Source organism: Sorex fumeus, unplaced genomic scaffold (genome assembly GCF_029834395.1).
Source record: "Sorex fumeus unplaced genomic scaffold, SorFum_2.1 ptg000051l, whole genome shotgun sequence".
Taxonomy (NCBI): domain Eukaryota; kingdom Metazoa; phylum Chordata; class Mammalia; order Eulipotyphla; family Soricidae; genus Sorex; species Sorex fumeus.
The window spans coordinates 35,588,385-35,615,184 of NW_026606108.1; the positions used below are offsets into that span (position 1 = coordinate 35,588,385).

General features: G+C 46.5%; 3 protein-coding genes across 4 annotated transcripts in view; 2 read left to right on the forward strand and 1 right to left on the reverse strand.

Annotated features, from left to right (window-relative positions):
* The window catches only part of SMAD5 (SMAD family member 5), a 54,123-nt gene extending 45,862 nt beyond the window's left edge, over positions 1–8,261 (forward strand). For both annotated transcript variants that reach the window (XM_056124351.1, XM_056124352.1), the window contains exons 6-7: positions 1,799–2,055; positions 3,789–8,261. In XM_056124351.1, the coding sequence (XP_055980326.1) occupies positions 1,799–2,055; positions 3,789–3,932 (401 nt within the window). In that variant the 3' untranslated portion in view covers positions 3,933–8,261. The remainder of the gene's footprint in view (positions 1–1,798; positions 2,056–3,788) is intronic.
* The window catches only part of TGFBI (transforming growth factor beta induced), a 151,922-nt gene extending 143,063 nt beyond the window's left edge, over positions 1–8,859 (forward strand). The window contains exon 18 of the mRNA XM_056124350.1: positions 8,261–8,859. The gene's annotated coding sequence lies outside the window, so the exon portion shown is untranslated. The remainder of the gene's footprint in view (positions 1–8,260) is intronic.
* Positions 8,860–20,261: 11,402 nt separating this feature from the next.
* Positions 20,262–20,985, reverse strand: SMIM32 (small integral membrane protein 32). The gene has a single exon (XM_056124646.1). It carries the CDS (start codon positions 20,583–20,585, stop codon positions 20,274–20,276), a length of 312 nt encoding a protein of 103 aa, XP_055980621.1. The 5' UTR covers positions 20,586–20,985; the 3' UTR covers positions 20,262–20,273.
* Positions 20,986–26,800: the final 5,815 nt, after the last annotated feature.

Sequence of the window (26,800 nt, forward strand, 5' to 3'; positions counted from 1 at the left end):
TTAGCGGTACTTTGCTTGGTCACAGTGTCCTCAGCGGTTAGAATAATCACTGTCATTGTCCTCCGGTTAGAATAATCACTGTCACTGTCCTCCCGTTGATCATCGATTTGCTCGAGCGGGCCCAGTAACGTCTCCATTGGAGACTTTGTTGTTACTGTGTTTGGCATATCGAATACGTCACGGGGAGCTTGCCAGGCTCTGCCGTGCAGGCGAGATACTCTCAGTGGCTTGCCGGGCTCTCCGGGAGGGGCGGAGGAATCGAACTCGAGTAGGCCATGTTGGCTGTGTGCAAGGCAGATGCCCTACCGCTCTGCTATCGCTCCAGCCCTTAGAATAATACCTGACTCATAATGAATAGTTCTGTCATACATGAATGACGATGAAGAATTAAACTTTCATTATAATTGTATTTGTGTAATGGTTGAGATAGCTGGTAAAAATTTTCATTATTCTAAGATCAGACTAGAGGTGACCTGGGGACAATGAAGGGGAGTCATGGACACGTTCATGGTGGTGAGATACAGCTTTGTACATCAACACTATAAACTTTAACACTATTATAAACATATTACCTAAACTATAATAAAAAAAATTTAATTTCCATTATCTTGGAGGAGCAGGATTACAATGTAGGAAATCCAGTTTAATGATAGGTCTTTACTGATTTCACCATCACCTCTGCTAGCTTTCAAAATCAGGGAACAGTTGTATTTATAATTCACCCTTGAAGACAGTTTCCACAACAAGCTAGGAACTTTGACACTACAATAAAATGTCAGAATTTCATAAAACAAATGGTCCAAAAGGAAACCTATCCCAGATAGAGTATATTGTCTGAATCTTAAAAGCTTTTTTTTTTTTAACCACTTGCTGCTTTTTGTTTCTTTGACTTAATGCAGTCTTAATTCAAATTAGGAACAAATGGTAAATCATTATAATTGTGATGTGATTTCCTGTTGAAGAGATCAGAAAGTTAAAAATAGGTTGCAAGTTTCTCTTATTTTGGCCGATTTGCCCTGATTTTTTTTTTTCAGGTAAAATGTGTCACTCTTATGCATTTATTTTTGTGCTACCATAGAATAATTTAGGAGTAATCAATTTTAGAACAAGTTTTCTCTTTTCAGTATACTTTTTAAGACCATTTTCTGCATGGGTCATTTTTATTTTATTTTATTTTATTTGTCCGTACATAGATATGAACAAGATTCATCTTTTTTGCATTGCCAGCAGCAGTGAAAAGTTGAGTACACCTTTATCTTCAGCTGTTATTTGAATATTTTATTTGAGTATTGAATTACTTGAATATTTTATATTAAAACTATAGTCATTACGTATGTTTCAAATTTCCAAACACATAAAGGAAAGTAAAATAAATCTTCCATTGAAAGATTCTTTCTATACCCTGAAATTGCATGTGAATTAAGATTGTAAAAAATCTTGCTTTTCTTCCCATTGGCCAAAAAAGCTAAACAGTATCCCTTTGAAAGAGCTTGTTGATTGTTGTTTCACCACTGCTCTTTCTCACGGAGGTGATGCATGATTGCTGGAGAGGGGGAAAGTCTGCAAACTGAAAACCAAACATTCTGTGAACCCGAGGCTGAAGTTTTAGTTATTTGGTGACTGATTTAGATTTGGCAGACATGAGCCTCTTTGTTATCTTTGGAAGCAAAAGGCCACCTAGTGGTAGCTTCAGCAGGAAGACTTGGGAGTTGGCTTTAGCTGAGTGGGTCCTGTTTCAATCCTGTTTGGTCTCTGTAAGTGGCCTTGCTAACATGGCTGCTGTGCTGCCCACCTCTAGGTGTTCACTTGTACTATGTCGGTGGAGAGGTCTATGCTGAGTGCCTCAGTGATAGCAGCATATTTGTACAGAGCAGGAACTGCAACTTCCATCACGGCTTTCACCCCACCACTGTCTGCAAGATTCCAAGCAGCTGCAGCCTCAAAATTTTCAACAATCAAGAGTTTGCTCAGCTTCTGGCTCAGTCTGTCAACCATGGGTTTGAGGCAGTATATGAGCTCACCAAAATGTGTACCATTCGGATGAGCTTTGTCAAGGTGAGTAGTCTGGAACTAGCTTAATTTGAGTGACCCTGAATATGTGTGGTACATATTTGCATGTGTAATAAATTTTTAAATCCTTTTAATTAAGTGTAGGATGGTAGTGACTTTGGCCTGATTTAACGGGGTTTTAATATTTAGTTTTTAGTATTGGGCATTGAACCCAGGAAGGGCCTGCTACATGGGAGGTGTACCAGGTGCTCTGCCACCGAGCAATATTCCTGATCTAGAAAACTTTTGGTATTGGATTTTTTTTTTAAGGGCCTAGAAGTTCAGTGGGCTAGAACATAAGAATTGTGTGTCCTGGATCCCCACATTTGAGCCTTTCCTTAGCACTGGACTGTCCAAATAACTGAATTGTCAGGCCTGCATGATGACAATTGTCAGGACTATTGCCAGGAAAGGCCCCCGGGCTCCCGCTTTCAAGCACCACTTGGGGGAACTTAAAAATGGCAAAACTTTTAAGTTCTTTAGCAGAATGTAGCTCTTAAAGTTTAATCATTATTAGATCCTGGTATAGTGATGGCAAGAATTCTCTAGAATACTAAACTTATTATTTTAATTGTATCTAAACTCTGTTATTAAGAATTTGCAAAGTTCAGAGACCTTTTATCAGCATTCCAAAGATGACTCACGGCAAAATTTGCAAAGAATTCTAGTAGTATATTGAAGCAACCTGTACTCTGTTTTTATGGTCTTTAAGAATTTAGCCACAGAAAGACAACTTTTATATGCTTTGTGAGGGGTTTTTTTGTTCGTATTTTAGGCTTTCAGTCTCACCATTCAGTGTTTCCCTGCCATTGTCTTGTAGCACTGTAGCACTGTCCTCCCTTTGTTCATGGATTTGCTCGAGCAGGCCCAGTAACGTCTCCATTGTGAGACTTGTTGTTACTGTGTTTGGCATATCGAATACGTCACGGGTAGCTTGCCAGGCTTTGCCGCGTGGGCAGAATACTCTCGGTAGTTGCCTGGCTCTCCGAGAGGGGCAGAGGAATCGAACACGGGTCAGCCCAGCCGGCCACATGCAAGGCAAATGCCCTACCTCTGTAGCCCAAAGGTATTTCCCTTCTAAAGAAATATGGCTTTTGCCTATTTAACACACAAATGAAAGCACATGCTACATTGCACAGCTTAATTTTTCAGGGTACAGCTGCTGAAGAAGTGCTATTTTAGGTTTTTTTTGTCTGTTAGGCTAAAGGGTTCATCTCAAGTTATATGTATCCTGTTAATTTCCCATCTTAAGGATAACTGATTACCATTTTAATTATACTTGCATGTATTAATTACATTTATTGTTCCTTATCTAATATTTAAAAGACCAACAACCGGAGTACATGAATGCTCAAAACTTTTTCCTGACAAAATCTAATATAAATTTATATGAGGCTACTATTTGCTTTAGACTTACTCAGTTAAGTGAGAATAAATCTTATTGTGGAAATGTTAATCGTTTGATTATGAGATACTGTACCATGTTGACTTTGTCTGATTGAAAAAAAAAATCTGACATATCATAGCACCAAGGATTTTTACTTAGGGAATTATACATTATTTAAAAATTAATATATAATTTAATAATGCAGCTATTATTGCTTTCAATTCTGTGGTGAATGCTGATTGGTTTTATGATTTACATGTTTTATTATTTTTGTTGTTGTTGTTGTGTTCAAAATTGGGGTAGACTGACAGTCTAAAGAGGGCTGTTTTCTGATTTCTGTTCATCTTTGTAGGGCTGGGGAGCGGAATACCACCGTCAGGATGTTACTAGCACCCCGTGTTGGATTGAGATTCATCTTCATGGCCCTCTTCAGTGGCTGGATAAAGTCCTCACTCAGATGGGCTCCCCTCTGAACCCCATATCTTCTGTGTCATAGTGCAGAAGTGTTCTTTTCAATTACATTATTAGTGGACTTGTTTTAATTTTAGGGAAACGTTCAGTACAGATACTGTGAGCATATTTGGAAAACAGATATTACAGCTTATTTTTTTTCTACACAATTGTGACCAATACATTTGTATTTTGTGATGAATCTACATTTATTTGTATTTGTGTTCGTGTGATTAACTCTCAAAAGTGTTGTGAAAATACAGAGTAGGTATTGTGCCCCAGTTCAGAAGTTTGACATCAGTTTTAAACTGGAACATACTTTTGCCCTGTTGTCCCCAGCAGTTCTTTGTTGTTGCTGATTTTTTTGTAAAGTAAGCATCATATGATGAAAAATTCTAATTGTGTAACAAGATATTCAGTGGAAAGTCGTACCTTCTATTCTTGACCTTTTAGAGTCTGTACTTAAACCAGTTTCTTTGTCCCACCAACTTAAAAGAAGTATAATTCATTATTTTGTGAAAGTATGTAGTAGGGGCTTAAGAGAAACTATAAAACTCTATTTGAAGGAACACTATGCACTGCTCTAACAAGTAGTGTTCAGTAAAAGCAAAATCATAAAATCTACATTTAATACAGTTAAATGTTTGTCAGTGTATTGTGACTTCACTCATCTTTTGTAAAACATTTCCTTTGTCCTTAAAAAAAAGTAATAATTGCAAACAAATCTCCAGTAGATGACATTTACTCAGAATCTCTCAGATGTACTACTACTTTATAGCTAGTGACAGTGCATGCACCGCCTTTTTTGTTTTTTGGTGTTTTTTAAATTTTTTTGGCTATGTTTGCTACTTACGGCTAACATTGCAAGAACTCTAATTTTGACATGCATTACTCTTTAATTTTGCACTTTGATAGATGACAGTTTTTAGTATAATCTTTTTTGAAACACACTCAAACGACTTGGACTTAGATGCTTATCTTTATTTTCTTGGGTACCTTTTATATTAAGAAACACTGTAATCTATAGCTAACTTGTAGAAAGTTACTCTTTTTCTAACTTTTGTTTTATTTCAACCTTGTTTATAAGACTGTTATTCTACTGCTTCCATTTAGGGTGCCTTTTAAATTCCCTACCATTTTATGAATGTTACTAATGTTGGAAAATCGTTAATTAAACCCGCTGCTCATACCTCGTATTGGTTATAAACTGTAGGAGACTCTCCAATCTGGTCTGGTCATGGGACTGAGGCAAATGACGTGATACTTGGCAACTACCAGCAGTGGTGTTTGGAACAGATGATTTTAAAATAAGTTCACATATCTAAGAGGGCGGACCACTCTCTTGGTTACCAGGCATGCTCTCATTTTTTTCTGTAGCATCTGTGTGAATGCTTTTCTCTCAGAACATCCTTACAGGGAGAAACACGAAAACTCTAAAATACCCATTTAATCACTGGTGGTTAAAGGCTTTATTTGAAAACTTTAACCCCCTTTTCTGGGAGCAGTCAGACACTTTGGACATGAAAACAAAGAAATGACTTCAGGAAAAACAAACAAACCTGATTTGACTATCAGAAGCTTATTTTCTCGTGTCTCTTGAAAGTACATAACATGTTCTGTTTAGGTGTTGTTTGATTTGACTTTCTATTTTGCCCTTTCTGCCTTATGAGGAATAATGTGCTTTCTATTTTTTTGAGGAAAGAAGAATACTGCCCTTTTATTTCCTGTGATGTTATTTATTGCTTTTACAAAGTGCAGCCAATGGATGGTTTTAGTTCTTTCAGATGAAGTGCCATATATGTTTCAACTTACAGTTAATAACTGGGTAAAAGGACACACTCTGACAGGCATCTAAGCCTTAAGATTTATGTGAATGCATTTTCATACTTCCAGAATTGTCAGCCACAGAAAGATTATTTGCTTAGTGGTAGACTTGATCGATTTTTATCATCCTTTTTACCTTATAGGCTCATGACTTCAATGGGCTTGAATGGGTGGAAACTAGTGTTTCATTGATGCTTTCAAATGACTTCATTAAAAATTACTTTCATTTGGGCCAAGATTCTGTCAAGGCCTTGGGAGTTGATCAGGGTTTCACTTGCAGGGCCTTCTCTGTGTTTTCTCTGAAAAGTTTGATCTCACTGAATGACAGTACTAAAACTGTTAGCTGTAAAAGAGTTTCGTGGAGAAGTATGAACCTGTTATATTTCTTAGATGTTACTAACGCCAACCTCTTGAGCTTCAAACAAAAACTTTAATTAGTCAAGTTGTTTTCATAATTTCTAAGGATGCCCAATATTCATGGAGAGGAAATCAAAATTGCTAACAGGTTTTTTTCCAAAAATACAAAAAAGTACTTCTGAAAGAAATAATTTCAGAAAAATTTGTTTTGTGTTTTTATCTAGTATCTATCATGGTCTATAGTTCATAAATCAAATTTATGAAAATGCTACTAACATAATCACATTTAATAGTACATATTAATATGTACCACCTAAAAAGGCAGAGTTTGGGAGTAATGAAATTGTAACCAGTTTGGGAAGTGCAGAAAGAGGAATCATTTTCAGTAATGAATTAAAGCTATAAAAAGATGTCAAGTGTAGAAAAATGGAATTTACATAAATGGAATTTATGTAATAGAGTATTGTGCTATGGTTGATATTGTCTGGCTGAGGAATGTAAATTAGTAGGCATGCTATTGATGTACCTACCCTAACATTTTTTTTCTTCAGAGAAATTTCAAGGAAGGCATCAATTCAAGAGGCCAGATACTATTCATGATGATTTAAATCATTTTTCACATTTATTGTTGATATCTGAAGAAATTGTGGTCATTGAATGGGTTTCTAAGATGAACTTCACAGTGAGATTTCTAGATAGTTCAATAAGCTTCAGGTAGTGCCGGGAAGATGTAGCTGTTTTATACTTGCTATAACATTCGAGAGTAAAATAATCTCTTAGGATGTAAAATGATCTTTGCGCATTCAGATCCATTTTCAAGAAAACTGGGACCCATATTACAAAATATTTGGCATTAACCCAAGGGCCACTGTCCTCCCATTGTTCATCGATTTGCTCGAGCAGGCCCAGTAACGTCGATTTGCTCAAGCAGGCCCAGTAACATCTCCATTTTGAGACTAGTTGTTACTGTGTTTGGCATATCGAATATGGGTAGCTTGCAAGGATTTGCTGTGCGGGTGGGATACTCTTGGTAGCTTGCCAGGCTCACCCAGGGTACCACTGAGAAACTCCTTTGTAACAGTGTTGTTATGTTGATGAGAAAGTTTATGCCAAAAATTGAAACCCTGACAGTAAAAGAGAAACTCTGTGATACAAAGTACCTCTTAAAGTGCTAAACCTACTAGAGAGAAGTCTAATTTGTAGAGCCATTTCTCCCGACTTTTCCTAGTTTTTTGCTTAATACTACTTTGTATCGCTGTCATTTTTCCATCTTTGATATATTCCTTTCTACTTCCTGGGGGAGGAAGGATCTTTTGATAACTGTTGAATGCAGCTTCCAGTGGTGACTTTACATTTTGGGTTAATTTTGTCTGACTAGTAAACTTGTCTAATCCCTCTCTCATCCTCATTTTACATATCAGGTAGGTAATCGAGGGTCTTTCAAGGCAGTAGTAGCCTGGTGGTTTTAGCAGTGTTTGGAGGGGAATTTTCCGAAGTATTGGTTTATGGGTGATCCCCTCGGATGTTAACTGGGGCAGCTTTTTTATTGGGGTTGGGATGAATCACAGGTTTGATGCTGGCTCTTCCCCACAGCATGAGCATTTCCCTCATTTATACGTGTGGGAGTCTGGGGAGGTTTTCTCACAGATATGCAAGTATAGAGAGTGAGTATTCAAAAGATTACTTTTGTAGAATCACTTCTACCTGCTGGGCAGAAAGTTGGACAGTTGTTTGAAATTCACTGGATTGCTGTTTAGTGTCTCCCAAGTAACAGTATTTATCAAGTCTGTGTTAGATTATTCATAATATAAACTTAACTTTCTAAAGTACAACTATATTATAACTGACATGTTACCCTAAAATGGGGCTGCTTTACAAAAACCAGTGAGAAAGCATGTATTCGTTTTTTTTTTTTTATTAAAGAGCTTATGCTACAGTATTTGTTGGCAAAAATTGCAATCAGACAAGTCAGATTGTTTTTTGAAAAGATCCAGCTTGGGAGCAGGTTTACTCTGCTACTCATAGCAGAATGGAATTGTGTGGTTCTTTTCCGAATAATTCAGTTCTTAAAATTCTTAAAATAATCAGAAACGGTTATCTTTTAACGACTTATATGAACATGCTGGTGTGTGTGAGTGTGTGTGTGTGTGTGTGTGTGTGTGTGTGCGCGCATGCGCGCACATGCACTTAAAGTTCAGAATTTTGTGTACAGGTAGATATTGTTTCCTCATTAGTATTAGGTAGTGCCTTAATCCTAGCTGATATTAGTTATAACAAAACTCCAGTGAGGCCAAACAAGTCCTTTTGTAAAAGAAGAAATTTTTTTTAGAATTCAATTTTTCTCTTCTAATACTGCTGGAGATGATTTTGCTTTGAGTTTTTCAGGGAATAAACATTAGGGACTCTTAAAGATTATAATCTGGCAACTGGTTTTCTTTATAACCTACTTGGTTAGTTTCATTTTGAAAATGACTCAATTTAAAATTTGGTAGCAGTACAATCATGAAAACTGGATGTTTGAATTACCTACCCATGTTCTCTTAAAAGGGTATTTCAAATTGAAGATGATATCAACCAAACCAATGGCTGCACTGTAGGCCTGCTTGTTTGTAGTAGTTCTGCTTCTGTTTATGTTGTAGAAAATGAATTTCTAGCCACATGCCTCAATTCTGTTACTTTTTTACCTATAAAATGTATTAGGTTTTACTATTATGCTTGTCAAAGCCATAATAACTCTTAAGAATTTTTGTTTTTGCATATGTTTGCTAATACTTTATTTTAATAAACCTTGAAACCTACTTACTGTGTCTTTTGTTTTTGTACTGTTGTGACTTATAAGTCTCATTGCATTATGAAGGGAGGAGAACATCAGTCGCTGTGAACCTGCAGGGTCGCAGGTGTTTGTGTATACCAATGGTAAAGGTAAAGGTAAAGGCCCTCCCGTTGATCGTCGATTTGCTTGAGTGGGCCCAGTAACGTCTCCATTGGAGACTTTGTTGTTACTGTGTCTGGCATATCGAATACTCTCGGTAGCTTGCCGGGCTCTCCGAGAGGGGCGGAGGAATCGAACTCGGGTCGGTCATGTTGGCTGCGTGCAAGGCAAACGCCCTACCCGCTGTGCTATATGGAAGAAAATAAATAGTCCATGATTCTATGTCTTGGGACTCAGCATGAGGTTGGTTCAGAGTGAGCAATCATGTTCCATTCAGATAGGAGAGTTGATATGTTTTTCTCTCTCTAGTTTTTTTTTTTCTTTTTGGGTCACACCCAGTGATGCACAGAGGTTACTCCTGGTTCATGCACTCAGAAATTATTCCTGGCAGTGCTTTGGGGACCATATGGGATGCTGAGAATTGAACCGCAGTGGGCTGCATGCAAGACAAACACCCTGCCTGCTGTGCTATTGCTCGAGCCCCTCTCTAGTTTTGCTTTGAAAAAGTATTTGGACCTGGACTTGAGGTGTTGGGGCAGTGTTGGAGTCTGACCTCTCATTTCCCAGCTCTTGATCCTGTCCCCACTGCGGCTGTGACTGGGTGATGGGAGGTGGACAGAATGCCATGGAGGCGGTCAGTCTACATCAGCCTACCCTGGGACTCACAGGGTCCTTAGCGCTAGTCCCTTAGGTTTTCCTGGTCTATAAAGTAAATATCAGCATCTAGGGGTTAGAGGAAAATTAAATGAAGGATTGTATGTAAAGTACTCGACCACCCAATACAGCAGAGCTACTGGATTTCACTACACCATTGTTGCTTCTGCATAATCATCACACCTTACGTTTTCACTCCAAAATTGGCTTGTAATGTTTTTAAAAAGAATTACTGTTAATGATAAACTTTTAAACATAGTGGTAAGCTCCTTTAAATATGCATTTCCTATATATATATATGTATAAATATCTGATTCGGGGAAGACCGTCCTCTTCAAACCAAGCGTGCAGTTTCGGGAGGCTGCCTAGCCAGCCAGATCAGCCAAATCAACCCTGGCAATCAATGGGGTGACAGATGTGGCAGCCAGGTCACAATAGCACAGTGGTAGGGCGTTTGCTGTGCACGGGGCCAACTAGGCCGATCCAAGTTTGATTCCTCTGCCCCTCTTGGAGAGCCCAGAAAGCTACTGAGAGTATCTCGCCCGCATGGTAAAGCCTGGCAAGCTCCCGTGACATATTCGATATGCCAAACCAGTAACAAGTCTCATGATGGAGAAGTTACTGGGCCCGCTCGAGCAAATTGATAAATAATGGGCAGACAGTGCTGCAGTGCTATGTGTCTGATACTTAGTATTTGAGACATATATATATATATATATATATATATATATATATATACACACACATATATATGTATATATCAGGCAAGTGGTGGAAAACGATCTTTTTAAAAGTGGGGGCTATGGCACAAGTTTGGCCTGTGAGAGACCCAGGGTTGCTTCCTGGCACCAAGTGGCACTCGAGCACCCTGGGTGTGGCCTTGTTGCAAAGGAGTGTCCCTGGATCCCTGCCCAGCCTTCCCCTCATAACCGTCAGGTATGGTCCCAAATCCTCTTATAATTATGATCACATTTATTCTAGTTTGATGTGATCATAATTACAATAGGATTTAGGACCATATCTGATGATTATGGGGCGGGGAGGGGGCAGGGATCATCTAGTTTGATTGGCTGGAGCGATAGCACAGTAGGTGGGGCGTTTGCCTGGCACGCAGCCGACCTGAGGACTTGGACTTGATTCCTCCTCCCATCTCGGAGAGCCCAGCAAGCTACCAAGAGTATTGCACCCACACGGCAAAGCCTGACAAGCTACCCATGACATATATGATATGTCAAAAACAGTAATAAGTATCACAATGGAGACGTTACTGGTGCCCGCTCGAGCAAATTGATGAACAATGGGAGAGCAGTGTTACAGAGTTTCTTCTAGTTTGATATGGAGGACTTTTTCTGATTCTGTTTATCCTTTGTAGGTCAACTCTTGGGTTGTCCATTTTGTGAATTAGCTTCATTTTTACTTCAAAATAACTTGTTATAAAGACACAACATAGTTTTATTTTTGTATCTTCCCCAGGTGCGTGCTTATCACTGTATGATAGAAACAACAAATGTAAGCTAATTAGGAAAGGATGGTGAATATCCGTGGGCCACCCCTCCCACAGAGAAGTAGAAAAACTAAATATTTTAGCTCAAAATAATAAATGTAAAAACCCTCATTATTCTCTTGGAGGAAAGACTTCATCAAAAGAATCCATTTCTGCAAATCTTCTTGGGCCCTTTAAATTCAAATAAAAGGCAGTGAAGTATTTAAATGATTTCACTGGCTATTTTAGAAGTACATCTTACAAAATATATTTGTTCTAGCAAAAGATTTCAGTGAACATTTAGAGGTGTTGTCTTCTCTTAGATTTAAGATAATTAGTTTCCAAATTGCTATGGCCAAAAACAGCAGGTGCTGAGGGGATCAATTGTGTCATCCTCCTTAGTTCTCACCTGAAAACTGTTGCTAACACTCAACAGCACAGTAGCGTTTGATGCACTAGATATTTTATAAATACAAGGAGACTGTCAGCAGACTGGGACAAGTTTATAAGAAAGTACTTATTTAGCACTGTAGTATAAACTTCACAGAGAAGGAAGAATTTTTAAAAGTTTCTTCCATTGAATATTTGCAGTATTGCAGATTTGTGGGAGGACATTTGTGGGAGGTTTAATTTGTAAACCTATCTTTCATTGGCTTTTGTCAAAAGTCAGTCTGTTCAGTTAATGCAAATCACTTTAGGAGTTGTTAGCAACCTGCTTACCTGTCTCCACTATGCAGTATGTTGGATGTCGGATCTAAGGGGTATCCAGGCGACAATGGAGTCTCGCTCCAGCAGGTGGATGTGTATGTAATTTCTCTGAGATGTTTCCTCAGACAGCTGTGAATGTTTCCCAGAGTATGATCCACTTATACCTTGTCCTCAAAAACTACTTACCCCTATTTCTATCCAGTGAAAACCTCACCTGTTACTTCTTTTTGAATCAGTGCTTTTCAGCCTTTTTCCACCTGATTTAAATACCACTTTTGTATAAGACCAATGCTGAAAATTTTAACTATAGCGAAAAATACATACACAAAATCCCAAACTATCAGCGAACCACTTAACATTTAGACTTGTACCTATCTAACCTGGGCTGTAGTGATAACACAGCAGGTAGGGCGTTTGCCTTGCACGTGGCTGATCCAGCCAACCTGAGTTCTATTCCTCCGCCTCTCTCGGAGAGCCCGGAAAGCTACTGAGAGTATCTCGCCCACACAGCAAAGCCTGCCAAGCTACCCGTGACATATTTGATATGCCAAACACAGTAGCAACAAGTCTCACAATGGAGACATTACTGGTGCCCACTTGAGCAAATCGATGAACAAAGAAAGGATAGTGCTACAGTGCAGTGCTACCCATCTAACCTACGTTGGGCTGGAGTGATAGCACAGTGGGCAGGGCATCTGCCTTGCACATGGACAACCCAGGTTCAATTCCTCCGCTCCTCTCAGAGAGCTCGGTAAGCTACTGAGAGTATCCTGCCTGCACAGCAAAGCCTGGCAAGCTACCCGTGACATATTTGATATGCCAAAAACAGTAATGAGTTTCACAGTGGAGATGTTACTGGTGCCCGCTCGAGCAAATCGATGAACAACGGGAGACAGAGCTACAGTGCTACCCATAAAACCTATTCTGATAGTTACTGTACCTCATTTTTTTGTTTAACAAAAATTTGGCTTAGAGCCTGGCTTCTCTTTATCCAAATGCTCGTGGAGAAATTGGTTCTAAAATGTTTCTTGAATTCTGTATACCCCAGGGAGTACCCTGTCTTAACTTGCTCTTATTTTGTTGAAAGGCAGGCCTTTCCAAAATGTAGGACATTATGCCAGCAATGTATGATTTTAATGAGGGAGTTGAAGTGACAAGTAAAATCTACTGGGATTAATTTGGGAATGCTTTCAGAAAGAAGGAAGTTAAGATCTGGCACATCAAGGAAGAAGACATACTCATTCTTCAGAGTCTTCAGCACCATCCAGCTATATAATTTTCTTCACTCTGCTCAGACTGTGGCAGTTAGTGGCCATGAATGTTCTGTAAGCGCACTTGGAACCCCTCAGTTCCTGATGGACCATAACACTCGTGTTCACTGATTGAAATGAGATAACTTTGTCAGGGGTGATTTTGTTTAATACTGGAATTTACCTTTTCAACTCTTATGGAACAATAAATTCCTTAGTTGGATAGATTCTAGTTCAAGACTATGACATCTTTGTATAATATGCCTTTGAGGAGAAGAAAGAGAGAAACTCAACATACCCAGCAGAACACTTAATAGTGTAAATTTCCATTGCGAGCTCTATGCCTCACAGTTATCAAGATTCTGGAATGGTTGCTAGAGAACCTGCACAATTAACAAGTCACATTGGGGTCTTAACCCAGCAACTTGACATTGTAATATTTTCTCTGAGAAAGTGGAAAGGGCAGTTTACTTGATGCATTTGACAGGCAAAAATAACCTCAAAAGGTATGCTTTTTATTCCATAGCTTTCAGGGGTGGGATGTTAACCTGCATTTGGATTTTGGTGCCCTGATTTAGCTCCTAGAAAGTCTTTCCCAACTGTTGTGAATGAGAGATGTGCCTCTGAACACAGTTGCAGAGGACACTGCAAATAATACCTTGGTGAGGTGGAACATAGTGACCCATATTTGTACTTCTGGAAAAAGATTAATTTTCCTGAGGAGTGTATAACTGGAGGCAGAAAAAACACAAGATTGAAGGGTTTTGTCGCCATTAGTTAAGATTAATGAATAGTAAATACTCCATGATTGTCTTTTCTTTACATAAACTTCTATTAATTTTACAGAGTAATTTTGGCCCAGTTGTGATCACTAGTAGGTAAAAAAAGGCTACATGTATGCCACAGACCAGGCATCAATAACAAGACTGCAGAGCTGATCTTCCTATGGAAACAGCCCCTGTTCTCCCCATATGGGAAATATCAGTGCCCCACTGCATGCTGCATTTCCCAGACTGAGTTCAGGATAGAGCAGAGGCCTTCCATGTTAAGTCCTTTCCCTTTTCCAATGGATAGAATGCAGATGTGATGGCAGGAACTTAGTAGAAGTGGCCATTGAAGCCAGGGTCTGAGGATGATAGAGTTCTGCTACCCTGGGAGGTTATATGAGGGAAAGAACTTAAGAGATGAGGGTTCTTTGTAATAACTGTTCAGTCTTGCCTGCTTAATACTTCCCAACGCTTTCACTCAGTTTCCTGCAACCTTTCCTGCATGCTGATTTCCAACTATAGAGCAGAGCTGTCAGTAGGAGAACCTCCTCCTGCCCTCATGGGTAGTGAAAAAAGACGGCAGGGTATTTCTTAGTCACTAACTCCAGTTGTGATTCCTTTTTGTTGGAAAAGGAGCAGGACTGTAGTGAAGGACATTTTAAAAATTGGTCGGGGGAGGGGGGGCACTGGAGAGACAGTGCAGCTTGCCTAGGAGTAAGCCTGGCACCTCTGGTGTATGTCCCCTCATATCCCCTTCTCCCCCCCCACCTCCAACAAAACATAAAAATAATCTCCAGAATCTTTTTCTGGTCCTGAAGTTGACTTGTTTGTTCATTTACTCAACTACTATTTGATGGTCTCAATGGGATGTCAGACTGAGGATAAACTGGGATAAAAAATTCTTCCCCTGCAGATCTTCATTTTGGTCTCTGGGAGAGGCAAAGCAAGTGAAATTTGTAGGCAGCTGGGAAGTAGTTCTCAGGAGAAGAGGTATAGCAGGAGTGGGAGCACTGGAATGGGAAGGAAGGCAGTTGACATCTTCTATTCTGAAACCACAGAGAAGGAAGTCTTTGATCAAAGTCCCAAGGAGGTAAGGAAGCTGGAATGCAGTGATTTAGTGGTTTCTTAGTTAATATAACTCAGAAGGCATGGGAGTGGTATACTAAGATGCTCTTTTTCCCTGCTTGGGGGATGGGTGGAAAGAGTTAATTCCAGCACAAAGAGTTTAAAGTCCAAAGTTTTACATTGCAAGTTCTTTAATCCCTGCTGGAATACATTGATATCTGAGCTGTTACACAGATAAAGATAGGAAGTGTCAGTTGCTAACGACTGTGGATTATCACCTCCAGGAGACTGGCCATTTGAAGGACAAATCAATCAGCAGAGTTCAGCACAATATTGCCGTCTGAAATAACACAAGTTAATTTTAAGGCAGAAAATCGAAGGTAAAATGCCCTGAAGAAGTACCCATAGACCAGCTCTGATTTTTCTGCTTTTTCATTCCACACATACTCATCTAGCATCTATTCGTGCTTGTCAAAATGCAAGGCAGGCAGTGAAGCAGCTGGCCCTGCCCTCATGTAACTTTCTTGTCAGCAGGGGAGAGACATCCCAGCCTCCCTGAATCCGTTTGTTTCTTGTTACTTAAGAGCTGTGGTAAGGGAGCAGATTTGGGATATGAGAGAGGGTGAATAATCTATGAAAATTCATGAGGTCATATGTGGGGGAGAGAGGTCCGAATGCTGAGTCTGTGATGGCATGAGATGGCATGTGTCTGCAGGGGAGGCTGCAGCTGAGGGAGAGAACTGAGGACACTCACTGACTACAGCTTGGCGTCAGAGATGGGTGGAGTTGGGTGGTGCTAAGTCTTAGAGGTCAATGTCAAGGTCTTGGTTTCTTTGGTAGTTATTATTATTATTAATTTATTTACTTTAGGGCTGGAGCAATAGCACAGCAGGTAGGGATTTACCTTGCACGCGGCCGACCCGGATTCAATTCCTCCGTCCCTCTTGGAGAGACTGGCAAGCTACCGAGAGTATTCTGCCTGCACAGCAGAGCCTGACAAGCTCCCTGTGGCATATTTGATATGCCAAAAACAGTAACAACAAGTCTCACAATGGAGATGTTACTGGTGCCCGCTCGAGCAAACCCATGAACAAGGGGAGGACAGTGCTTCAGTGCTACAGGGCTGGAGTGATAGCACAGCAGATGGGGCATTTGCCTTGCACGTGGCGGACCCAGGTTCAATTCCTCCACCCCTCTCGGAGAGCCCGGCAAGCAACCAAGAATATCCTGTGTGCATGGCAGAGCCTGGCAAGCTTCCTGTGGTGTATTCGATATGCCAAAAACAGTAACAACAAGTCTCACAATGGAGATGTTACTGGTGCCCACTCGAGCAAATCGATGGAAAACGGGAGGCCAGTACTATAGTGCTACATTATTATTTTTTTAAATATTTCTGTGTTCTTTTACTGGAAAGATCATCTCTGAATCTGCTTTTTGTTTGGGAGGGGTGGGTCACATATAGCAGTGCTGGCAGCTTTGTATACAGGAATCATTCTTGGTGGTGCTCGGAGGCCCAAAAGCAGTGCTGAGGATTGAACTAGGGTGAGCTGCTTGCCAGGCAAGCACCTTACCCCCTGCAACTATCTCTCCAGTCCCAAGGGCTTTTTATTTATTTATTTTGCTTTTGAGCCCAGCTGGCGATGCTCAGGAGTTACTCCTGGAACTGCACTCAGGAATCACTCCTAGCGGTGCTCTGGGGACCCTATGGGATGCTGGGGATTGGAGCCTGAGTTGGTGGTGTGTAAGGCACGTGCCTTACCTGGTGTATTATCTCTCTAGCCCCCTCAGGTCTTGAAGTGTCAGAGAGGTTAGAGATAGATATGAGTGTTGGGGTGATGATGGTGGGCATGGTAAGAGGATGAGGAAGTTTGGGGTAGGGGGTGACCATTGTGTGTTTTATATGCTGGTGCATGTTACCAAGATGGAGAAGGCTGGAGGAAGGGTTAATTTATGTAGAAAGATTACGTTTTGTTTTACTATTTATTTTGCCAAGAAAGGGGTCGAAGCCTGTGAGCTGTGTGTTTGTCTGGCTGAGCCACATCTTTGGCCCTGATGATGAGGCTAAGGTACCCTTTGAAATCCTCAGACAAAGGTGTTGAATGCACTCAGGATCTGGAGAGTCACATGGAAAACAGCTGGGGCCCAGGGGGTGGGATGACCTGGGCAGAGCTGCTGGGGTGTGGTGGCCCTATGACTGGTGTGCTGGTCTGTCTCCAAGGGAGAGCAGTCACGGATGGCACTACTGCCACCACATCTAGAATAACCCCGGTTCATGATGAGAGCTCACATTCAGAGCTCTTGCTGCTTAACTCCCATGAGACGAACAATTCACCTATAGTGATTTATGCAAAGTGTGGAATCCTATGCAGCAGGTACTGTTATTGTGTCCATAGGCTAGCGGAAGAGGCAGGCTCTCGGAAATGCAGACACATGATGGAGGTAGGGTGTGCAGAGTCAAGACCAGGCTACCCGCTCCCAGATTCAGGTTCTTCATCATGCTCTGTTGCTTCTCCCTGGTTTCTGACATCTGCAGCACCCTCCCTAGCTTCCACCCTGCTCACCTGTCATCATAAGGTCTTTTCAACCCTCTTACCTATGGCTGGTGTCTGATTATGGCAGAGGTGCTCAAACAACTATGTCACAAATTTTGTTCTGGTTTTTATCCTGCCATACCAAGGGGGGGCTCCAGAGTATCATGAGATTGATGGAACAGCAAAGGGCAGAAGCATGTATGCTCAGACGTCTGCCTTGCTCCTATCCAGCTAAATGTCTACCTAACCCTCTGGTATTATATCACTAGTGGCCTCAACTCAGTCATGACCTTAGACCTTTCCAGTGAAGTTCAATGTAAAATTGGACCCGTTCATTACTATAGTGCTGGTCCCACTTTAGCCTCGAGGAGAGAACAGAAGTACCCCAGACACAGTGCTGGCAGCAGTAAACTTTGTTGTCTTCATTTTCCCTAGTGAGGAAACTATATGGTTCCTAAATACCAACTCCATTGTACAGGCATTTCTTCCAGGACTGTTTGTTCCTTTAAAGGGGTCTTTGGCTGCTAAGGACAGTGCAACCCTGTCAAGCTCTCAGATACTTTCTGGATTGTCCCCATTAGCATGTGTTACTTTAAGCCCTTGGTGCCCGAGATCAGCATTTTATCTGGCATTCTCTGTAGTCTAGGAACTTCTGGGGACCTTAAAGCTATTCATGCACTCATTTCTCTTCTGCTAGGACCTGCCTTGCATTGCCTGGTGGTCCAAGAAGACAGGCCTAGTGAGAGCAGCTCCTGTTGGTGGCCCTGCGGGTCTGCTGCTGGCGCCACTGATTCTGGACTAAGGCTGAGGTAGAAGACAGCTGAGACCTACATACTCGCCTGCTGCACTGAGAGCCAGGTGAGGCAGTGCTGATGCCCATTGCACAGGCTCACGCGGATGGAGTGCAGAGCACGTGAGCTGCGGAGCAGGGACTAAAGCCCGGCAGGAGGCAGCTTTCCTGCTTCTGAGCCTTCAGCTCTGTCCATGAGGATGAAAACTCTTCCTCTACATTCATCTCCTAAAACAACCCTCAGATCAAAGTTGAGAAGGTGCGCCCCCTCCCCCATACCCCACCCCACCCAACCACTGCCACCATCAGCAATGTGGTATCTTATTCAGCCAGCCCGGGACCCCACAATTCCTCCCAGTCATCTCAGCAGTCACGGTTTGCACAGACAGGCTGGCTTACCCACAGCTCCGTTCCCTAAGTCCAAGTTGAGTGTTCCAGTTGTCTTAGCACTGACCCCATTAAGGCTTCGTTGCTCTTAACAGGTGAGCCTGTCTCTGCTGCTGCTTTGCTGAGTGGAGGCCATTTGGGAATCTTGGGCACTGGCCGAGGAGCTCTAAAGGGAAACTGGACTCTAGCAAGTGCCCCCCGCCAAAGCACACAGACCAGTTTTCAGAGTTTGAAAGCCCCTATCAAACACTGGCTGTGTCTATGCATTTTTCTAAGGGCGAGAGCCTTTAGCATTTTTCAGATTCTCAAAACTTCAGTGGCGTCAGATCCTTTCAACTATGAACTGCTGGATTAGCTGATTTCTCCAACCATCACCCTCCTCCCTTCACCTTAGTGCATTTGCAGAGCCAGAAGACTGGATCTATTAATAGCCCCGCAGAGGAGACTTCCTAACTTTGAAAATGATTAAGGCTATCACAGCTCTCTCTTCCCTCTCTGCGGACTGACTTTATCCACCTGTCCATTTCTTTTCCCATCGGATTTCTGGAGCTGGCACCCTCCATGCCTGCTTTGGAAAGAAGGGTGGGCAGCTGCTCCCTTCACCTGACCCTCGGCAGCTTTCCTTCTTTCACCAGGTGGATCTCCCGGGGTTCAGGGATGCTGGGAGCGCAAAGGGAGAGAGCCAGGTGGAAGGAACCATGACAGGGAAGGAAGGGCTCCCAGGAGCCCCAGCGCTGGAAATGTATTCTGCAGATGAAGCAGTTCCTCCCCGAGCCGGTAACTGTCCAACCCCCGGGTGGTGGGAGGCACGCTGGGGGATGGAAGCACTGTCCTTCACACTAATCTGGGACCCCGCGGCGGCGGGAGAGGATGGCCCCGGGCCTCCGCCGGCTCTATCAGCTCGGTCCCTTTCCCCCCTTTCCACTGAGAGTGGCGCAACCAATGACCAGAGCGTTCTCAGCGCCCGGGCTAATCAGTTTAATTGGGTTTATTGCAGAATTGCGGGCCCTGGACGCGGATCCCCGACCACAGGTGCTGCGGGTGCAGAAGGCCTGCTCCCCTTTACGGGCCTCCCCACCCTGCCTTCCGCTCCTGCGTATCGCAGAGTACCTGGGGTCCTCGGCAAATAACCGCGTCCCCTCACTTCTCCCGCGGTGCGCGCGCCCCGAGTCCCATCGTTCCAAAGTCTTACTGAGTTCAGGCTCGGGTCCGAGAGGATGTGCTTGGCGGCAGAAGCCCGGGAAGGCGGCGCAGGGTCGGACGGTGCCGACCGCCCGCTCGTGGCCGGTTCCGTGGCTAGTCCCGCCGGCGCCTTCTTCCCGGGGCGAAGCAAAGAAGTCGGGCGGCGTGGAAGGCTGCTGCGTCGGGGCGCGCGCCTTCGCTCAGCGAGGCACCCCGCTGTCCCTGGGGAGGACGGCTCGGCGAGGGGCGCAGAACCTTGTTCCTCCACGCGCGCGGTCACTAGAACAGGGACCCCCAGATGCGCCTCTGCGCGCCCCCCACGCCCTCTCCGCCCAGACTGCAGCGGGAGTGAGGAAAGGGGGGTCAGCCGGGCTCAGGGCGCCGGCGGCGATCCCAGGGCGCAGCTCCCGCCGCCCGGTTCCCACCCCCCATCCCCCAGCCCTCGCTCCCCGGGGCGCTACACCGGCCGCATCTTCCAGGGCGCGCGGGCGTCGCGCAGCGAGCGGTCGTGGGGCAGCGCGGCGAAGGCCGAGTGGCGCAGCTGGCATCCGATGAAGAGGACGACGAGCGCCACGGAGAGCAACAGCAAGAAGAAGAGCAGCAGGTAGGTGGGCAGGTCGGGCTTGGTGGCCGCGCCGTCCCGCATTCCGCGCGCCGTGGCCAGTTCCAGCGGCAGCGCGCCCTCCGCCTTGACCGTGGCCGCCAGGGCCAGCGCGCCGCCGCCCGCAGCCTCGGGGCCGCCCGTGGCGTTGAACACGTCGCCGTACATGGCCCGGGCGCCTCACTGGGCCCCGCGCCGCCCCGCGCCGCCCCGAGCCTCCATGGCACACCCGACTCGCCGCCTTCGTGCCGGCCGGGGCCCCCCGGCGTCTCCACCTGCCGCTGCCCTCCCTTCGCCGAGCTGGACGGGACGCCCCCGCCGCTCGCAGTCACCGGCCCGGTTCGCTTCTGCCCAGACACCCGGCGCCCCCGAGGCTGCAGTGGCGGCCCGAAGTGCCCGGTGCGGGCGGCCCCGGTGGACGCGTCCTCCCGCGCCTCCGCGTCTCGGAGCAACCGTGCCGCTCGGAGTCGCCCGCAGCGCGCCCCGTCCCCTCTCGCGGTGGCCGCGGCGCTCCCGTCTGAGCCCCAGACAGCTGGGGGGCCCCGCGGGGGGCCGGGGCGGGGCTGGCGGCGGCCCCCCGGAGCGGTGGCGAACCAATGAGAACGCGGGAGGAAGCAGCTGCGCCCGCCCCGGCCAGCCCGCGCGCGCACGGACAGGGGGACCAGGAACCGAGAGGCAGAGCCCGCAGGCGCACAGACCTGCAGCGAAACGGGCACCGAGTAGAGGAACCGCGCAAAGCGAGCCCGGGGCGGCTACAACCGAATTAGACACGCTCGCAGCCGGCTCGCCCAGGCGCCCAGGCCGAGGGTTAGGCATGGGGTGAGGGTTGGAGGGCTGAACTGGGCCCCCTGTTTGCTGAGGGACCCAGACAAGGCAGAGGTGCTCCCGGCCAAAGGGTGTTGGTGTCAAGGCTAAGTTCCTATCCGGTTCCTAGAGGGAGCTTGGGCTTCCCTCACCAGCCTGAACCCACTTGCTGAGACCCCCCACCCGTTCTTGGGGTGCAGAGGGCAAGAGGAGCATTTCTAGTGGTGATCCTGTGACAGAGAGGATCCCTGAGCGGGACAGGGGGGACCATCCCGCTCAGGGATCCTCCAAGCGCTTCGCTGCTCTAAGGATCTCTGCATTCCCTCAGGTTACAATGGACAGGGGTGGGGTGGTCCTGGACCAGGGTGCTGTAGGCTGGGCAGGACTCAGCAGTGACCCTGTCACTCCCCCGGGCAGGGAGAAGGATTGCTTCCCAGTGTGTCTAAGGGCATCAGACCTGAACCTTTGGGCCTGGCTCCCTAGCCCACTTCCCGCTTTCTGGAAGAGGCAGCTGGTTCTGGGAGAAGGGAAGTGGTGTGGCAGTCACATGTGACAGGGACTGCTCCGAGAGGGATGGTAGTCCCTTTTTCTGGAAGGTTGACCTATTTCGGACAGCGGACAGTGTTTCTCTCAGCCAACAGGGTCCCAGAGGACATCGTATGAAATCCAGAAAGGGCTTCCACCCTGATGCTTATGGCCATAGCGAGGGCTTGCATGTGGCCAGCAGAGGGGCTGTGTCCAGGGGGAGCCCTGCTTGGGTTCCCAGGGAGGGGGATTTGGGGGTCAGGGTGGAATAACAGGGGAGCCGAGATGTGCTCTGCTATTTCTCCCCTGAGTTCTGAAAAGAAAGCACCTTGGTCCCTGCTTTTCAGACTCACTCTCAGCCCCTCACAAAAAGTCAGGGGTGACACAGTAGCATGGTTGGGGTGGGGGAGTCAGAAAGGGACCAAACAGGATCTGAGACCTTTGGACTATAAAGTGAATATGTGCACATGTGTGATCTCCAAACACAGGAAGAGGGCCCGGAGCAAGAGCTCTTGGAGGGTTTAGGGGGCTCTTTGTGGGAGTATCTGAGCTGGGCGGGGCTGGGTCAGGCTTGGGGTACTGCCTGTCCTTCCCCTCTGCTGCTATGTCCTGGAGTTGCATTGCTGCCTGCGGAAGTTCTGTGCACAGGCTCATCCAGCTAGGGCTGGAACCTGGGTGGCTGGACCCCAAGTCCATGAACTTGACCATGGCCGTGAACACCTCCAGCAGTGGACAGAGCAGCTGTAGAGCATTTCATTCACAAGCACAGATTTGGCTTTCAGCACCCTCTCTGTCTTCACAACAACCTGTGAGGTCACTCTTGTGATCGTCCCAGTTCCCCCAGGAAGTGACATCACTCGCCAGGCTCATACACAGGGTCAGGGTGTCAGTAGGTGGTCCGAAGCCTGTGCGTGTTCAAAGGCTTCTACCAGGGAGCCCAACACAGCACCCGTGGGCAAATGGCCTTTTGAAAAGCTGGGGTAGTATCCTGATTTTTCTTGGATGGGGCGGGGAAGAGAGAGGGGTTAGTTGTTTGGACCCACAGAGGAGAAGGGCACTTTCTCCTCCAAATGATGTTCAGATCCCTGAGAGCAGTCACGTTCCCTGAGCATCCCCTGGCAGGAAATTAAACAGGGCCACACTGAGTCAATGCAGAGACACAGTTTACACAGCTTTTTACACAAGACAGAGAGACCTTCCATTAGGGGAGCTTTGTGAACCAACCAACTGGTGCATTTAAGTCCTGGAAAAGATTGGAAAGGTGCTCTGAGGTTGGCTGTGACTGCACAGGCCACAGGCTGGGGACCCAGAGCCACCTCTCCTCATTATCTGGTGGCTGAGTGGCCCCTGTGCCTCTTGAACCAGTGTCCTATCTACAGAGAGAATGCGTTGCAGCCCGGGGGCCTCTCCTGGTGGCCGCCCCGGCTCCACAGGGCCAGCTGGCAGGGATTTAATGGGGACTGGGAGCGCTTGAGCTCAGGATTTCATAAACGGCGCCATGCCAGGCTGCTGGGTGAAGCTATTTCTGGTTGTTGGCAGGCTTGGGGGTTATTATTAAACTGCTTCATGGCGTCAAGGGGCCGGGGCGAAGAGCAAGGGTGAAGTGCTGTCTGCGGAGGGTAGGGCAAGGCTGTGCCTGTGTGTCACAGACATGCCACAGGGAGGTGCTCTGCTCTTCCTTGAATGTCATCCTGCCCCCGAGCTCACAAGCTGTTCTTCTGACCCGATGGCTGCGTCATGGGTGGGTTCCATTCTGACAGGTCACTTTGGTCACCATCATGATGGGGGACTGGCGGTTGCATTTGAGAACGATTGCTTGCACAGTGAAGCAGCAAGGAGACGAGGCGCAGGCTCTGAAATGAAGAGACTGTGCCAGCGGAAAGAGGCAGCCAGCAGGCCAGGCCCTGGAGGAGGTGGCCGGAGAAAGGGTTCTACAAAGGAGAGTGCTCCCAGCAGAGGACTCCTGCTCCACTCCATGCTGCCCCACTGCAGCATGGGGAGGAGGGGAGGAGGCACCAGATCCGAATCTGCAGGCTCTGCTGTGGTTGTACTTCTGGGAAGACAGAGCCTCACCATCCTTCTCCCGCACCCCCATCGGCTGGTCCTCCAGTGACAGCGGAAGTACTGGCCTGCATCATGGGTCCCAAGAGCATTCCCTTGCCTTCCTCGCTGGTCCCTTTAGCTGTGTGGCCACTAGCCAAGTGGGCTGCTTCCTGCCTGCAGGTTTCAGGCTGCAGGGACCCGTCACAGATGTGCCTTCCGCCCCCCCACCCTTGGGCTCTGTGATGTGTCACTCCTGTGGTTGCCTGGGATCGGCCGGGGGGTTGTGGGTGGGGAGTCAGTAGCGGGGTCCCTGTGTGGGACATGCATGGGAATGGGGTTGCAGCTAGGATGTGACCAGTCTATGCTGGACAAGCAGGGACTGTGGGTGGGGGCTTCAAATTGATCTTTGGGACCAACCGCAAGTTCACGGCTATCGGGAAGACTGACAGAACGCTTGGGTTCCCTGACTCTGTAAGTGCAGGGCCAGGATGTTATACAGTGGTGCTGGCTGGGGAGCCAGGAGGGAAGCCTTGGATTCAGAAATGGAGCCAGCCAGCCAGCCCCGCCCCCCTGCTTCCCCCCCCCCCCACACCCCCCTCCCCCGGAAGAAGTCACATGCATTCAGTCCCTTGGTGCTCTGAGATGCCGGCCCCTTCCTGGAAGGGCCTGGGGCTTGCTGGGAAGATTGGGACCAGAGAATACTCTCAGAGCAGCCTGGCATGCCCCTGCTTGCTTCCCCTGAGACTTGCGTGCAGAATTCTACCGGAAGCAGGGAGGGAGGATTATTCCAGAAAGCTCAGACATCCTCCATTCACACAATGTGGAAGCTGCTGCTTTTCCTTTCTCACTGCTTGACAATGAGATGCTCAATCCTCTTATGTCCCTCTGCATTCCTTGGTCCTCTGAAAGCTGTCTAGGGGGAGATGCCCTGGGGCTGCCCTGAGGGTAGAGTGGGGCTGGAAGGGCCTCCCTTGGAGTCTGTGGCAGCCAATGGCCAGTGGGCAGCTGCTGGGAAAGGTGGGTCCCCCGGGGGTGACTGGTGGGAGTCTTTCCTGGGCAAGCGAGTTCTAGCCATCTACAGCCAGTGGTCCCTGGTTTGCTGGTGGGTCTCAGACAGAGGATCCTGTGGTGGAGGGTCTCACTGCTTTCCAGTATGGCCTGGAATTGGACAGCGGACAGGGCCCAGGGGCTCAGCTAGGTGACCCTTACATGGCCAGTGCATGGGTTGTACTACTGGCTGTCCCTGGGGGCTGCTGCCCCTACCTCCAGACAGATCCTCAGCTTCTGGCCCTGTACGTGCCTCTGGGGTTCTTCCTGGTGGGAGGCAGCCGGGTTTTACGGAGTAGGTGCATCTTAGGGACCTTCTCTAAAAATAACATTCCCAAATTAGATTAGAAAACTTGATCTGGATTGAGAAGCAATTGCAATAAATCAGAAAATTAGAAAAATCCAAAATACCAACCAACCATCCATGATTGGATGCTACATTGATGCCACACCTTCTGTAGTCATGCCCTCGGATACCAGATAACCAGACCTTTGGTGGCCCTTTCCTATTGGATCCCCTGGATCCTGCACCTTCGTATCCTGATGCCCCTGAGCAGAAAAGGTGGGAAGAGGGGCCAGAGAGAGGAGCAATCCCCGGAGCCACCACAAAGCTGCTGGTGGCACCTTCATCCGAAGTCCCTGGAAACTCCTCCATGTTGATCAGTGATGCTCAGACCCCATGGACCACCATGCCAGTGTCCTCGGAGCTGCATCCTGACTGTGGCACCATGAGCCATTTGTTCTAGAACATTTCAGATGGCCAGCTCCGTTCCTGTTCCTTTCTTTTGAATTTGCTCCCCTTCCCTTCATTGTTATTGCTGCTGTGAAGACAGAGGGCACACATGCTAAATCTTGGTGGTCACAGCCTTAGATTGAGTGTAGGGACCCTGGGGGCAGCACTGACCTGGATCGTGCTCTACAAGGAGGGTGGTGCAGGGGTCAAACTCTCAGCCTCACCATTGAGCTGCCCCAGGTCTCCACCTCCATTCATTTTTGTCCTGATCTTCCTTCCATGGTGTGTGTGTGTGTGTGTGTGTGTGTGTGTATGTGTGTGTGTGTGTGTGTGTGTGTGTATGTGTATGCGCATGCGCATGTACAGGTTGTTTCGGGGCCCTGGGCAGAAGGGATCATAGACACGACCATGGGGGTTGTAGGGGACGAGAAAAGCCCTTTGAGCAAAGAGGGTGCAGCACATTGCTCTGGAAAAATCCCTCAAGAATCTCCTTTTGGCTGTCAGTCCTGGATGGGGAGGAGTGACAAATATGCCCTTGACTGAATCACAAGGAACAGTGATTCCTTTACAAAAGTTTAAAGTGAGAGAGTTGAAGTTGGCCTTTAAGTGACATTTTCAAACCCAAATTGGAAACTGTGGTTAATGTTGCCATTTTATACGGAGGGAACAGAAATTCGTGCTGCTCCCTCCTGGGCTGGGCGGCCTGATCGGAAGTTAGCTTGTCTCCATCCAGAAGATTCCTCTAGGGGCACATTTGATCCTGCACCTGACTCTGTGCGGGAAGGGGCTTCACCCACTGTTCCCTCCTGGACACCACCCACTGGGTGCTGACTTGGGTGAGTCTTTTCTTGGTGCTAGGAGCCTTCAAGGTGCCAGAGACAGAGATGGTGGGCAGTGGAATTTCCCACATCTCTGCGGAAGGAGAAGCGGGAAATCAAACAGGGAGCACCAGAAGAAGCCGAGGGCATTAGGGACATTTCCCGTTTCCCACTCTGATGCCCACCATCTGCCCATGACTTACCCTCTGGGGTCAGACAGAAAGGCGGCAGGCAGGCTTTTTCAGGAGCTGGGTTTCTCCCTGTGGCTCCACCTTCCACTCTGCTCTCCAATAATTGTCTGGGGGAAATGTTTTAAAATTCAGTTTCTAATCTCCAAGATTTTAATCCAGCATTGGAAGCTAACAACACACACATGTACGTGTGTGCATATGTGCATACAAAGCCATGCATGT